The sequence below is a fragment of the Vanellus vanellus genome (assembly GCF_965231255.1).
Source record: "Vanellus vanellus genome assembly, chromosome: 1".
NCBI classification, from domain to species: Eukaryota; Metazoa; Chordata; class Aves; order Charadriiformes; family Charadriidae; genus Vanellus; species Vanellus vanellus.
In genome coordinates, this window is record NC_138905.1 from 222,066,873 (window position 1) to 222,081,476 (window position 14,604).

The following is a 14,604-nucleotide window of genomic DNA, read 5'->3' on the forward strand; positions in this document are numbered from 1 at the left end:
TAATTCCTCCCCCAAGCCGTGCTCGGAGCTGCTCCCGCTCACCCGAGACTCAGTCCCGGGACCTGCCGGGGTCACCAACCCCGTCCCCGCTGACCGTCACCCCTCGTCCCCGCAGGCCCACTTCAGACGAGACGAGTTCCTGGGGAGGATCAATGAGATCGTCTACTTTCTGCCTTTTTGCCACTCGGAGCTCATCCAGCTTGTCAACAAGGAGCTGAATTTTTGGGCCAAGAAGGTAAAAACCATCCATGGCTTTAGAGGTGACTTCTCAAGCGACGTGCGAGCCGGGGGAAGCCCCTGCCCAAGCCTTCGCCCTCCCGATGTGGGCACAGAGCAACTGCTCCCCTTTACCGCCGTCTCACGCACCGTTCAGCAGGAGGGGGCCCCGCTCGGGGCAGGGGGGGACCTCTTGGGACGGTGGGGGACGGGTCCTCCTGTGCTGGGGCAGGGATGAGCTTCGGGGCCACGTTCAGAGATGTGATTTGTCTAATTGGGCTTTATGCATCTGAGCTATCCGGGGGGGGGGGGGGTGGGGTGTGAAATAGGATTTCGGGGACCGCTTGCTTTGGTGGGTCTGGCCCGGTCCTTTTCTCCTTGGCCCAGGGACGCTCGCACCCCGCCGCGCTGCCCGCCGTGTCCCCGCCGCTCAAGGAACAGCGTGCCGGGAGTGCTGGAAGGCGTTGGTAACTCGTCCTCCTCTTCCTCACCCGGCAGGCCAAGGCGAGGCACAACATCACGCTGCTGTGGGACAGGGAGGTCATGGACGTGCTGGCTGACGGCTACAACCTGCACTACGGCGCCCGCTCCATCAAACACGAGGTAAAGCCAAGGACGGAGCACGGGTGAAGCCCACGGCATCGCCTCCAGCCCTGCTCTGCACGGGGAGAGCCGGGAGGGGGTTATTGCTCGGGTCCGCGCACGCAGGGGGGGTCCCCACAGCTCCCGAGGGGAGATGCTGTGAGGGCTGGAGCCCCTCTGCTGGGAGGACAGGCTGGGAGAGGTGGGGGGGTCAGCCTGGAGAAGAGAAGGCTCCAGGGAGACCTGCGAGCCCCTTCCAGTGCCTAAAGGGGCTCCAGGAGAGCTGGGGGGGACTCTGGGTCAGGGAGGGGAGCCGTGGGACGAGGGGGAATGGTTTGACACTGACAGAGGGGAGATTGGGATGAGATGTGAGGAAGAACTTGTGGGCTGTGGGGGCGGTGAGCCCCTGGCACAGGGTGCCCCGAGAAGCTGTGGCTGCCCCATCCCTGGAGGGGTTCAAGGCCGGGTTGGACGGGGCTGGGAGCACCCTGGGCTGGGGGGAGGTGGCCCTGCCCAGGGCAGGGGGTGGCACTGGGTGGTCTGCAAGATCCCTTCCCACCCAAACCCTTCCACGGTTCTATGTTCGTGGTCTGCGGGAGGAAACGGCGCAGCCCGTACATCCAGGGAGAGACGGGGAACACGAAGGATGCGCAGGAGGTTCTGGGACCCTGCGCTGCCCGAGGGGGGGTTGGAGAGCTGCCCCGGCTCCCCGGGAGGCTGCTCCCATCGGGTTCCGGACGGGAGCTGGTTTCCCCTCCGCAGGTGGAGCGGCGCGTGGTGAACCAGCTGGCAGCTGCCTACGAGCAGGAGCTGCTGCCCAGGGGCTGCACCTTGAGGATCACGGTGGAGGACTCGGACAAGCAGCTGCTGAAAACCCAGGACAGCTCTTCCCCTGGAGCCGAGAAAGCAAAGATGCCGACGCTGCGGTTGGAGATAGTGGAGAAAGACAGCAAATCCCGAAAACTGGACATCCAGGCGCCTCTGAACCCGGAAAACATCGCCTACTTCTTGTAGGCAGCGGACGAGCGCTCCTGGGAGCCCGCAGGGCGCCGCGGCCGGCGCGGGTTGACAATAAAATGCCCCGAGACTCGGAGTGTGCGATGTGGCCGCCGCGGTGAGGGCCGGCGGGGGCAGAGCCGTGCTCCGGCCACCCCGTCTGCCTGCGTCAGGTCGCTGTGGGGTGGGCGCCAGGGGGCTGGAGCGGCGGCTGCCGGCGGTGAGGTGCCGCGCTGCCGTTTGGGGACGTCCGGGTGGAGGGTCCGGGGGTGCGGGAGAAGGTGTCGGAGCTTTTTGTGAAAGGGGAAAGCAGATTTCAGACCGTAGGGGAGCCGGGGGGGGTCCGGCTGGGGGTGGATTTGTCCTTCCCTGCAGCGGAGGATGGTTGGGGAGGGTCGGGCTGCGGCCGGGAGGGGGTGGGACAGGGGACGAGTGTGCGATGACGGATTGATTTCAAAAGCCACCCGGCGCTCTCCCTCTGTATTTTGCCCGTTTCTCTTTATTTGCTGCAATAAACGCGGTGTGCGCATCCCACCTTCTGCGCCCGGCAGGACGGGCAGAGCGGCGGCGGGGTGGCCCGTGGGCAGGACGCATCCCCGGGGGTCTCCTGCGTCTCCTGCTCGTCGCTGGGAGCCGCGAATGCCGCCGGCACAGCCCAGACCCATCGCTGAATCCTCCTGGCTGCTGTTCTTCCGACGCGCCTCCGGGAAATAGTTAATATCTCGGGGAAATATTTAATATCTCCGCCCGGGTCGTCCCCCCGCTGTCGGGGCTGGAGCAAAGGTCCCCAACCCAGACAAATTGCGGTGGCTCTCACCGGGCAGAATCGCATTTTTTCCGCCTCTTTGTACCCGGGAGGTTTCGCTCTGACGGGTTCCATGAGCTCTGCCGGGACTGATGCTGCGGGTCCCCGGGGCTGGCTGGTGGCCGGGGGCTGTCACTGGCCCCCCGCAGTCGGAACGGGGATGGGGGGTCCCAGGGGTGAGGGTGTCCCCCGTGAGCGGCTTTGGGGGGACGGCCCCAGGGCGGAGGGTCCCCGTGCGGAGGGCAGAGCCCCCCAACATATCCCTGCGGGGCAATGGTGGGTTTTGGGGGGAAATCCTCCTGATTCTTCCAACTTCATCCAGCTCTGAGCCGTGCTGGGTCACCGCCGTCACCCCGCCGGGCGAGGAGCCGGGAGAGACCGACGCCACCGACTCCTCCGGCCGGTGACACGTCGCAGGGGCGGTTGTGGAGAGCAGGAGGTGAAATGCAGGAGGAAATCAAACCAAATCACCCAAATCCCCAATTAATAAGCCGTAAGTCGCGGCTGCGGTGGGGGCAGCGACCTGCCGGGGTCCCCGTCCGACACGGCAAAGCCACAACGTGGGGTGCCCCTGCCCGAGCGTCCCCGCTGGCGCTGCCGGGATGTGCCGGCGGTTTAGTTTTGGCGCTGCCACTCGTTTCCTAGGGAAAACGTGAAGGTTTTTTGGGGTGGGAGGGGGCTGCCTCCACCCGCCGTCCCCTCCCTGTCGCCTGTCCCTGCCGCCGGGCTTAATTTGGCGACGCTGACGGGGATGTGAGCGAGGAGAGGGGGGAGAAAATCTGGAAAAAGGGAGAAAAGCTGTGCCAAAACGGCACTGCCGGGACGGCAAAAGGAGCTGCCCCATCCCATGGAGGTCCATGGGTGTCCTGCTCCTCTCAACCCCCCCCACCATGGGCTGCCCGGGGGTGGGCGATGGAGCGGGACGAGCCCCTTCCCACCCTGGCGCTGGGACGCGGGGGCTGGCGGTGGCGCCGGAGACCGGCCGGAGGGGGAGCGGTGCTCTGCGGCAGCGGGATTTGGCCATTACGAGCCCCTCGGGGTGACCCGCGGGATGGTCAGAGCGGCGTTCTCCTCCCCTGAAAGGGTTTCCGAGTTTCCCATCACCCTCTTGAAATTGGGATTTGCTCCCACGGGAGAACCGGGAGGAGGTTCGGCCGCCGCCGTGGCGGGGGCGGCTGTCACCAACCCCACCAGCGTGACGCCGCAGCGGACCCCAGGGGTGACAGCAGATTCTCTCTGTGCCCCGGGTGCCACGGCACCAACACCCCCCCACGCCGACACCGCCGGGCTGGGGGCACCCGGTGCCGGGGCTATCGGGGGTGTGCCGGGACCGGCCCAGCCTGGAGCTGCCGGCTGGGACACGGGGAGAGTGGGGAGCCCATGGCCAGGCGTGGTGTGCCGTGCCGTGCCATGGTGTGCCGTGCTGTGCCGTGCTGTCCCATGCCGTTCCGTGCCGTGCCGTGCCGTGCCAGCCCCCCCCAGGGATCGCAGCCACCAGGGCCCCGCTGGCAGCGGCGGCAGCAATCCCGGCCGGGGCAGCGCTGGGGGGGGCACACGGGACCCTCCCCGATGGTTTTATTTGTTTTTAATTGTGCTGGAGGCGCGGTGCCGCCGTCCGCTGAGCAAACAGCAGCGGGTGAAAGGGCTCCCTCTGACAGATCAAATAAATGTGCCACCGCGGCCGGGCCGGGAACAATAAACGGGAGGCAGAATCCGGAGGGGAGAAACATCAGGCTGTGACGGGGGAAATTCAATTACCGCCAGCCTTCAGCCCCGTGCCGGGCTCCTAATTCGATTAGGGGCAGGCGAGCTCCAGCGAGCGGAGGGGCCTCGGTGCGGCCCCGGCTCGGGGCTTTGTCACCGGGAACAAAGCGGTGGTGGCGGCCGGAGGCCTCCGGCACCGTTGGGCCCTGGCGGCAGCGGGGACGGGACCTATCGGGACCCCCCTGCACCCGGTGCAAAACCTGGGGGTTCCCATGGGGTGGCACAGCCCGGACAGGGTGCGGGACGGTGCCGCGGGTGCTGCCGTTGGGGCACCGGCTGCGCCTGGTCAACAACCCCGACAAAGCTGGGACTCGAGCTGTGCGCGACACCCAGGCTGTGCCCAAAGGGGGTCCCATTAGAGGGGGGTCCCAACAGCCCCCCCCGCTCCAGAGGGGCCCCAACCCACCGGGGCACACGGACACGGCCCTCGGATGGTCCTCCAGAGCCCGGTGGGATGGAGAGACGGGGGGTCCCAGTCCCCGGTTCCTCGAGGACGGAGGGATGGGGATCCCGACTCCTCAGTGGTGGAGGGGTGGGGGTCCCTGTCCCCGGCTCCTCCGCTGTGCCCAGCCCTCCCCACTGCCATTGCCACCTATTTCGGGGGGGTCAGCCTGTGCCCCCACCCTATGGGGCGATGCTGGGGACAAGCGGGTGCCGCTGCCGCCAGCACCCACCTTCCTTCACCCACCAAGATGAGGAGGGATCCCCCACGTCGGCGCCCCGGCTCCCACGGGAGCCGTGGGGATATGGTGGGGGGGTCTCCCCCCAGCCCCCCCACCCCACCCCGCTCCTCCCCCATGTCCCCCTCCCGCTCCCCTCCCCCCTTCACTCCCCTCATCCCCCCCCCCACCCCCGCCCCGTTCTGCCCCTGGCTCTGGGTAGCAATAGCAGCAGCTCCTTGCGTGGCAGATTGCTGCCTAATTAGTTTAGAGGGAAAACTTAATTGAATTAACTTTTTCACAACTCCAGCAGCCTGACAGTCGGGGCTCTCGCTCAGCCGCCAGCCTCCAGCTCCGTGATCTAATTAACTTGTTTAGCAACCTGCCCGCTCGGCCGGCGCAGCTGGGGTGGGCGCGGGTGGGGGGCACCCACCAGCCCCTGCCCCCCCCCCCCCACACACCTGGGGGTCCCCAGGGTCCCACGCCAGCGACGGGCCCCGGTCTGGGCCCACCCCGGTGGCATTGGGGGCACCCGGAGAGAGAGGGCTCTTACCGGAGAGGGGAGCTCGGCCCCGAGCGGGGGGGACCTCTGCGGGATGTGGGGCGGGATGTGGGGCAGGAGATGGGGCAGAACGTGGAGCAGGACACAGGGCAGGACACGGGGCAGGAAATGGGGCAGGGGATGGAGTGGGATGTGGGGCAGGATGCGGGGCAGGATGGGGGCAGGAGATGGGGCAGGACATGAGGCAGGACATGGAGTGGGATGTGGGGCAGGACGTGGGGCAGGGGAGGCCCTGGGCAGCCCCCAGACCAGCAGGAGGCGGTGGGGACCCCCCCGGCCCTGCCGAGCCCCATGGGCAGTGACGGTCCCGCAGGACCCGGGCAGGATCCGGCCTTTCCCCCCACCCCCCCCCCAAGGGGGGCTGGAGCCCACTGGGGGGGCGGTGACACCCCCCCCCCCGGGCCGAGGGCACAAAGCCCTGAGTGGGGCATAATTAGACTTTTAAATCCTCTTTAGTGAAAGTGTTTGTCTTGAAAATGTCCTCAATCCTCCCTAAATCCTCCCCAAATCCCACCGCCCCCCCCCCGGGCCGTTGAAAGGGGCAGAGCCTTTCCTGGAGGGGGGCACAGTGGGGGGGGTGGGGGGGGCTTTGAAATTCATCCGAGCGGGAAATTGGGGGGTTGGGGGGGGGCGGGGGGGAGCAGAACCCCCCCGGAGGATGGGGAGGGGAGAGCACCCCACGCACCCCCCGGCTCCCCCCCCCCATGGGGCACCCACTCCCCCCACTCCTGCGATGAGCCGCCCCAGAGACCCCCAGGATGGGGGGGGAAAGGGGGAACCTCCGACCCAGCTCTGCCATGGGGGGGGCTGCACTGGGACCCCCTGGGGTTGGGGATGGGGATGGGATGGGATAGGGATGGGGATGGGGATGGGATGGGATGGGGATGGGATGGGTGGGGATGGGGATGGGATGGGATGGGATGGGATGGGATGGGATGGGATGGGGATGGGGATGGGGATGGCATGGGGATGGGATGGGTGGGGATGGGGATGGGATGGGATGGGATGGGATGGGATGGGATGGGATGGGATGGGATGGGATGGGATGGGGATGGGGATGGGATGGGATGGGGATGGGATGGGATGGGATGGGATAGGATGGGATGGGATGGGATGGGATGGGATGGGATGGGATGGGATGGGATGGGATGGGATGGGATGGGATGGGATGGGGTGGGATGGGATGGAGATGGGATGGGGATGGGATGGGATGGGATGGGGATGGGGATGGGGATGGGGAGGGGATGGGATGGGATGGGATGGGATGGGATGGGATGGGATGGGATGGGATGGGATGGAGATGGGATGGGGATGGGATGGGATGGGATGGGATGGGATGGGATGGGGATGGGGATGGGGATGGGGAGGGGATGGGATGGGATGGGATGGGATGGGATGGGATGGGATGGGATGGGATGGGATGGGATGGGGTGGGATGGGATGGAGATGGGATGGGGATGGGATGGGATGGGATGGGATGGGATGGGGATGGGGATGGGGATGGGGAGGGGATGGGATGGGATGGGATGGGATGGGATGGGATGGGATGGGATGGGATGGGATGGGATGGGGATGGCATGGGGATGGGATGGGGATGGGGATGGGATGGGATGGGGATGGGGATGGGATGGGATGGGATGGGATGGGATGGGATGGGATGGGATGGGATGGGATGGGATGGGGATGGGATGGGATGGGATGGGATGGGATGGGATGGGGATGGGATGGGATGGGATGGGATGGGATGGGATGGGATGGGATGGGATGGGATGGGATGGGGGCAGGATGAGGATGAGGGTGGGAACAGGGAGAGGGATGGGGACAGCGATGGTATGAGCGATGGGGACACGCGGGACTCGGGCCCGGTGCTGGCCCGGGCCGGCGCCGCTGTTGCCGGTAGCCGCGGTGGCCCCGCCGAGGGCCGGGACACGGGGAGGGACAGAGGGGCCGCCGGGGCCGCTCCCACCGCCCGCCCCGACGTGCGCGGCTGCCGGGGCCGGTGCGGGGCGGGGGGAGGGGGGTGCGGGCTCCCCCCACGGGTTAAGGGCGGGGGGCGGCGGAGGGGGGGGGGGGCGGGGGGGGGCGGCGGCGGCTCCGCCCGCTCCTGCTGCGCCCGCCGTCCCCGGGAGATATTGTCATGCAAAAGCCCCCGGCGAGCGCAGCCTTTGTCCGCCGCTCCCCCCGCCCGGTATATTTACGGGGCGCGGCGGCCCGGGGCGGGCTGGGGCGGCGGATGGCGGGGGCGGGCCGGGGGCCGGCGGGCAGGCGGCGGCGACGGTAACGGGCGGGCGACTGCCGGGACCACCGCCGCTCCATGTTCGCCATGGACTACTCCTACCTCAACTCCTACGACTCCTGCGTGGCCGCCATGGAGGCGTCCGCCTACGAGTTCAGCCCCTGCAGCCAGGCCGGCTCCTTCCAGTACAGCCCCATGCGGGGGGGGTTCGGTACCGGGCCCGCCTGCCCCCCCCTCGCCTCCGCCAACTGCGCCCTGGGCGCTCTGCGCGACCACCAGCCCTCGCCGTACTCGGCAGGTAACGCACCCGCACCCCCCCACCCCCACCCCCCCTCCGCCGCCACCGGGAGCAGCCCGGCACCGTCGGGACTCGGTGCCGCCGGTGCCCGGGACCGTCGGTGGTCGATGCCGCCGGTGCCCGGGACCGTCGGGGCTCGGTGCCATCGGTTCCCAGTACCGCCAGTACCCGATAGCGTCGATTCCCGTTGCCGCCGGTGCCCGGTACCGTCGGTGCACGGCGCGATCGTTGTCCGCGACGGTCGGTTCCCGCTGCCGCCGGTGCCCGGTACCGTCAGTTCCCGGTGCCATCGGTTCCCAGTACCGCCAGTACCCGATACCGTCGGTTCCCGTTGCCGCCGGTGCCCGGTACCGTCGGTTCCCGGTGCCATCGTTGTCTGGTACTGTCGGTGCTCGATGCCTCCGGTGCCCGGTACTGTGGGTGCTCGGTACCCTCGGTGCACATTGCCTCCGGTGTCCGTTACCGTCGGTTCCCGGTGCTCGGTACCGCCGGTGCTCGGTGCCGCCGGTGCTCGGTACTGTCAGGACTCGATGCCGTCGGTAACTGCCGCTGTCGGTGCTCGGTACCGTCGATGTTCGCTACCGTCGGTGCTCGGTGCAATCGGTTGCCGGTACCGCCGGCGCTCGGTACCGCCGGTACTCGGTGCGATGAGTTCCCGGTACCGCCGCTGCTCGCTGCGATCGGTTCCCGGTACCGCCCATGCCCGGTACCGCCGGTACCCGCTGCTCCCCGCCGCCCCCGTAGCCCCCCGCTCCGGGGCCGCTCCCGGCAGCGCGGTGCCCGTTCCCCCGAGGTCCCCGGGGCGGCGGCGGCTCCGGAGCGGGGCTGACGGGGGGTCGCCGCCGCCGGGTCCCCCCTCCCCGCTCCGCTTTCGTTGCCGCCGCGGACGCGCTGCCCGCGGATGCGCCGACAACGAAAGAGCCGCCGGACGGTACCGGCCGCATTCCCCCGCACCGGCACCGGCTCCGTACCGGGCTCCCCCCCCCAACCCCGGCCCCGCTCCCGCCGCCCGGGACCCCCCGTCCCGCCGAGGGGGCGGCGGCGGCACCGAAGGAACGGGACCGGGAGGCGCGGGGAGGAGAGCCCCATCGCCGCCGCCGCCGCCACCGCCCTGCCCGTCCCGCCGGCGGCGTCCTGCCCGGCGCCTCCCTGCCCGGTCCATCCCTGCCCGGTCCATCCCTGCCCGGTCCATCCCTGCCCGGTCCATCTCTGCCCGGTCCATCTCTGCCCAGTCCATCCCTGCCCGGTCCATCCCTGCCTGGTGCATCCCTGCCCAGTGTGTCCTGCCCACTCTTCCCGCTGAATCCCGGTGTCCCTGCCCGGTCCATCCCAGCCCGGGCCATCCCTGCTCGGATCATCCCTGCCCGGTGTGTCCTGCCCAGATCATCCTCACCCATTCCTTCCCTGCCCACTGCATCCCAGCTCGATCCATCCCAGCTCGATCCATCCCAGCTCGATCCATCCCAGCCCGCTGCATCCCTGCCTGGTGTGTCCTTCCCTGTGCATCCCTGTCCAGTCCATCCCAGCCTGGTCCATCCTGCCCAGTATCTCCTGCCCACTCTTCCCGCTGAATCCCGCTGTGTCCCTGCCCGGTTTATCCCTTCCCGCCATGCCGGCCCCTCTCACCCCCCTTTTTCCCCCGCTCCCAGTGCCCTACAAATTCTTCTCGGACCCATCGGGGATCAACGAGAAGCGGAAGCAGCGGCGGATCCGGACGACGTTCACCAGTTCTCAGCTGAAGGAACTGGAGAGGGTCTTCGCCGAGACCCACTACCCCGACATCTACACGCGCGAGGAGTTGGCCCTCAAGATCGACCTCACCGAGGCCCGGGTGCAGGTGAGCTGCTGGGGGGGACTGGGGATGGACCGGGAGGGGGGTCCCAGGCTGCCCCCCACCCTGCTGCTCCGCTCCTGGGCGGGGAAGCGATGGGGACCCCACTGCGGCGACCCGGCGTGGGGACAGCCCCCTCCCCGGGGAATGGAACGCAGCTGTGGGGTGTTCCCTGTGTCCCCGGGGATCGGCTGGATGGGGGAGAGGGAGGGGGGCTTGGTCACCGCAGCGGTGAGGGGAGGGGGACGCTTTCCTCTGCCGGGGGGCTCGGAAGCACCACCCCCCCCAGCCCGGCGCCTGGCAAAGGTTTGGTGAGGGGGGTCGGTTCATGCCACATCACCGTCACGCTGGTACCGCCAGCAGGGATGTGGTGCAGCCCCAAATGCCTGGGGGGGTTGGGGGGAGGCTGTGGGGGACCGAGACTGGCCCCCATGTCAGCGCAGAGCCCCCCATGTCGGTGCAGACCCCCCCATGTCAGCGCAGACACCCCATGTCGGTGCAGACCCCCCCATGTCAGCACAGACCCCCCCATGTTGGTGCAGACCCCCCATGTCAGCACAGACCCCCCATGTCGGTGCAGACCCCCCCATGTCAGCGCAGACCCCCCATGTCGGTGCAGACCCCCCCATGTCAGCACAGACACCCCATGTCAGCACAGACCCCCCCATGTTGGTGCAGACCCCCCCATGTCAGCTCAGACCCCCCCACATCGGTGCAGACCCCCCTTTCCTCCGCACCCCATCCCCATGGGGCGCCCAATCTCACTGTGGGACCCCCGTGGAGAGGGGGACATTGCTCGGGGGGGGTTGGGGGGGATCAATGGGGAGTGTGACATCCCGCAGGGGGAGGGGATCCAGCTGTGGGGGTTGGGGTGGGGGGGGGTCTCCATCTGGCCTCACCCTCCAGCTCCCCTCTGGTTTTGGGTGGAAACGGGGTGGTTTGGGGCAGCTCCTTGGGTCCTGGCCCCAAGGATGGGGGATCCATGGGGCTGGGGGGGCCCTGGTACCCCACAATGGGGGACGCATGGGGCTGGGGGGTCCTGGCCCCAAGGATGGGGGATGTACGGGGCTGGGGGCGTCCTGGCCCCAAGGATGGGGGATCCATGGGGCTGGGGGGGTTATGGTACCCCACAACGGGGGACGCATGGGGCTGGGGGTGTCCTGGCCCCAAGGATGGGGGACCTATGGGGCTGGGGGGTCTTGGTACCCCAGGGTGGGGCATCCATGGGGCTGGGGGGGTCCCACCTTTGGGGTCACCTCCGTCCCCGGTGGGGACATGAACGGGGCCGACGCCACGGTCGGCACCACAGGGAAGGTGCGTGCCGGGGAGCTGGGGGGGGGGGGGGGGGGGCACAAGCTGCCTCGGGAGGGGCGTCTGTCCCCACAGGGTGCAGTGTTGTCCCCGGCACTGCCCGAGGTGTCCCCTGGCGTCACCGGTGCTCATGCCACGGCACCGCAGCAGTGCCAGTGCCCGTCGTCGACACCGTAATCCCAATGTGGCGGCAAAGGTGTCACCCGTGGGAGTGGGGGTGTGGCGAGGGGCACCCCGGGGGCCGCGCAGCTCTCTGCCCCCCACGGCTTCCCCAGACCCCCCGGGGACGGCGGTGCCGTGTCCTCCCGTCCCCTCTTTCCCCTCACTCCCCTTCCCAGGTCTGGTTCCAGAACCGCCGCGCCAAATTCCGCAAGCAAGAGCGGGCGGCCAACGCCAAAGGGGCCGGTGGCGGCAACACCACGGGCGGTACCGCCGGCAAGAAGTCGGAGCCGCGCTCTTCCTCGGAAGACGACGAGTCCAAAGAGTCCAACTGCAGCCCAACGCCCGACAGCACCGCGTCCCTGCCCGCCGCCGGCGGTCTCGGCAGCCCCGGCACCAGCCTCAGCCCCAGCCCCGGTGCCGGACCACCCATGGGACCCGGTCACCCGCCCCAACCCCTCAAGGCACCCGTCTGGCCCGGCGTGAGCACCAGCGGCGGTGCCGCCAACGCCGCCGAGCTGCTGAAGGCCTGGCAGCCCGCCGAAGCCGTGCCGGGACCTTTCTCCGGCGTCCTCTCCTCCTTCCACCGGAAGCCCAACGCTCTCAAGACAAACCTCTTCTGATGCGCCAACGCTCACCCCAAACCCACCCCCCACCCCCCACCCCTCCCACCCCACCCCGGACCCCCCCACCGCCGCCCCCCCCACCGCTCCCAGTAACGATGCTCCGGCAAACGGCTGCTGGGGGGGATGGGGGGGGGGGGGGATGGACCGGGGCCCCCCCCCAACTCCTGCCTGGCTGCCTGCGCCCAAAGGGGGGGGTGGTCATGGGACCCCCCACACACACCTCCCGGACCCTGCACTGATGGGACGGACCCCGGAGGTGGGGGACACCTCCCACCCACCCCTGGGTGCTGTGGGAAAAGGGTGGGGGGGGAAAGGGGGGGCAGCAGCGCCCAGCCATCGCTCCAGCACGCTTTTGGGGGGGCTCCCGGTGCACCCCAGGGGTGGGGGCAGCTGAGGGGCTCCCCACGGCACTGGCGGTGCTGCGGCATTGCGGTGCCCCCCCCCTCCCCTTGAGACCTCCACCCCCCCATGGGCCAGGGGGGAGGAAGCACTTTAGGGGTCTCTGGGGGGGGGCGCGGGATGAGCAGTGCCGAAGAATTCGGCGTGAGGAGGGGGTGATGCCGCCCCCCCCCCCCCCAAATCCTGCGGACACGGATGTGCCCCCCCCCCAGCAGCACCCCAGCCTGGCAGGGTTGGAAGGGGGGGGGATTTTGATGGGAATTGGGGGGGGGGGGCAAACACCAGACGGGGGGGCTTTGCGTTCGCTGCCGCCACCGAGGTGCCATCACTGTCCCCCTGCGCCGGGGCTGACCCCCCCGGGGATGCCATACCCCCCCAGGAGAGGGGCTGGTGCAGGACCGACCCCCCCGGAGCAGGTTGAGGGACCCCTCTGGGGCCGCGGCGCTGTGCCGGGAGACGGAGGGATGCTCCGGCGGAGCTGCCGCTGTCGAGGCCGGGACCCCCCCCCGGCACATCACCCCCGCACGGGGGGTCCGGGGGGGGGGGAGGGGCGCAGCTTGACACCCCCACCCCCCCCCCGCGTGTCCGTGGCGCGGCCCTGTCCGTGCAGCGGTCGGACCCCCGTCCCCTCCCGCCCGAGGGTCGTCTGTGGCCCCCCCCCCCGCTCCCCCCCCGGCTGAGGTGGGTTTGGGTTTTGCCTTTTTTTCTTTTTTTTTTTTTTTGTTGTTTTTTTTTTTTTTAACCGTTCTGTAATTTATTGACCCCGTTTGCAGATGACACTAATCCAAATAAAACTTAATTTATTGCAGAGGCCGCCCCCCCCCCCCCCCCCCCCCCCCCCCCCCCGCGCTGCAGGTCACTGCCAACCCCCCCCGCCCCCCCCGGCCCCGAGCCCCGGCACCTTAGGGATGTTTGGGGGTGGCTTCCCCCCCCCCCCCAAAAAAAAAGACCCCCGAGTAGGGATGTGGGGGCGGGGAGAGGGGTGCCCCATGCAGCACCCCCGTGGGGGGGACGGTCCCCGGGGGCAGCGGGGGGGGGGCGGGGGGGCCGCACCCCCCCTCGGATGGGCAGGGAGGGGGCGGGCAGTGCACAGGCAGGGGGCAGGCAGGGGGGGGCAGGCAGGGTGCAGGCAGGGGATGCAGGCAGGGCACAGGCAGGGGTCTAGGCAGGGGGCAGGCAGGGAGGAGGCAGGGGGCAGGCAGAGGTGTGGGCAAGGGTTTGGGTAGGGTGCAGGCAGGGCGCAGGCAGGGTGTGCAGGCAGGGGGTCGCTGGGGCGCCGGGTCAGGGTCCGCAGGGGGTGCCGGGGATGGGGGGGGGCTGTGCAGTGGGGACCGCGGGGGGGGACGGGGATGGGGGTCCCCCACCGTGCCGGGACCGGTACGACCAGTCTGGGGGGTCCCGGACCATACTGGGACCCAGTTCCTCATCCCACTATTCCCCCCCGGGGAGTGTCGCGTGTCCCCCCCCGGCGCAGGACGAGAGGGTGACGATGACCACCGACTGCGTTAATTTCCCCCCCCCCCCCCCCCCTCCCCCCCAGACACGATTTAACAGAAACCACCCGAACACGGGGCACAACGCGACGGCGCTTTTTAGTAGGATTAAGTTCACACCAAACACCCCGTGAGCTAACGGGGGGGGAGGGGGGGGGAGGGGGAAATTAGAGGGGGGGTCCGGCCCGTCCTTCATCTCAGCCAGAGGGGCGGCAGTGGGGCCGGGGGGGCGGGGGGGGGCGGGGGAGGGGGGAGGAATGGGGGTCCGAGGAGATGGGGCGGGGGGAGGGGGCGGTGGGCATCGCCCCCCATCACCCCTGGGTGCAGCCCACGGGGAGGGGGAGAGGCGGGGGGGGGGGGGGGGGAAGGCACAGCTGGGGGACCCCCCCCGCCCTGGGGACCCCCCTGGAAGGGCACTTGGTGAGGGTGGGGGCTGAGCACCCGCGGGGGGGACCTGGATCAGCACCCGGGGGGGGACACAATGACACCCATGGGGGGGGCCCAGGTGCCGGCCCCGCTGCCAGCGAGGGTGATGCGCCCCCCCGGGAGGGGACGGATCCAGCAAGTACCTAATGGGCAAACTGGGAGAGGGGGAATTGGGGTGGGGGGCACACCCCGGAGGCACTGGTGGTGGTGAAGGGGGGGGCGGGGGGGGGGGGATTGGGTG

At 69.4% G+C, this 14,604-nt stretch overlaps 2 protein-coding genes across 2 annotated transcripts in view; both read left to right on the forward strand.

Annotated features, from left to right (window-relative positions):
* CLPB (ClpB family mitochondrial disaggregase) overlaps positions 1–1,888 on the forward strand; it is a 96,620-nt gene extending 94,732 nt beyond the window's left edge. The window contains exons 14-16 of the mRNA XM_082482009.1: positions 116–235; positions 715–819; positions 1,561–1,888. Coding sequence (XP_082338135.1) covers positions 116–235; positions 715–819; positions 1,561–1,812 — 477 coding nt within the window. The 3' untranslated portion in view covers positions 1,813–1,888. The remainder of the gene's footprint in view (positions 1–115; positions 236–714; positions 820–1,560) is intronic.
* Positions 1,889–7,898: 6,010 nt separating this feature from the next.
* Positions 7,899–12,042, forward strand: PHOX2A (paired like homeobox 2A; the record flags this gene model as incomplete). Its single annotated transcript, XM_082498580.1, has 3 exons — positions 7,899–8,118; positions 9,768–9,955; positions 11,599–12,042. The coding sequence occupies 3 exons, from the start codon at positions 7,899–7,901 to the stop codon at positions 12,040–12,042; spliced, it is 852 nt and encodes a 283-aa protein (XP_082354706.1).
* Between the last annotated feature and the right edge of the window lie 2,562 nt (positions 12,043–14,604).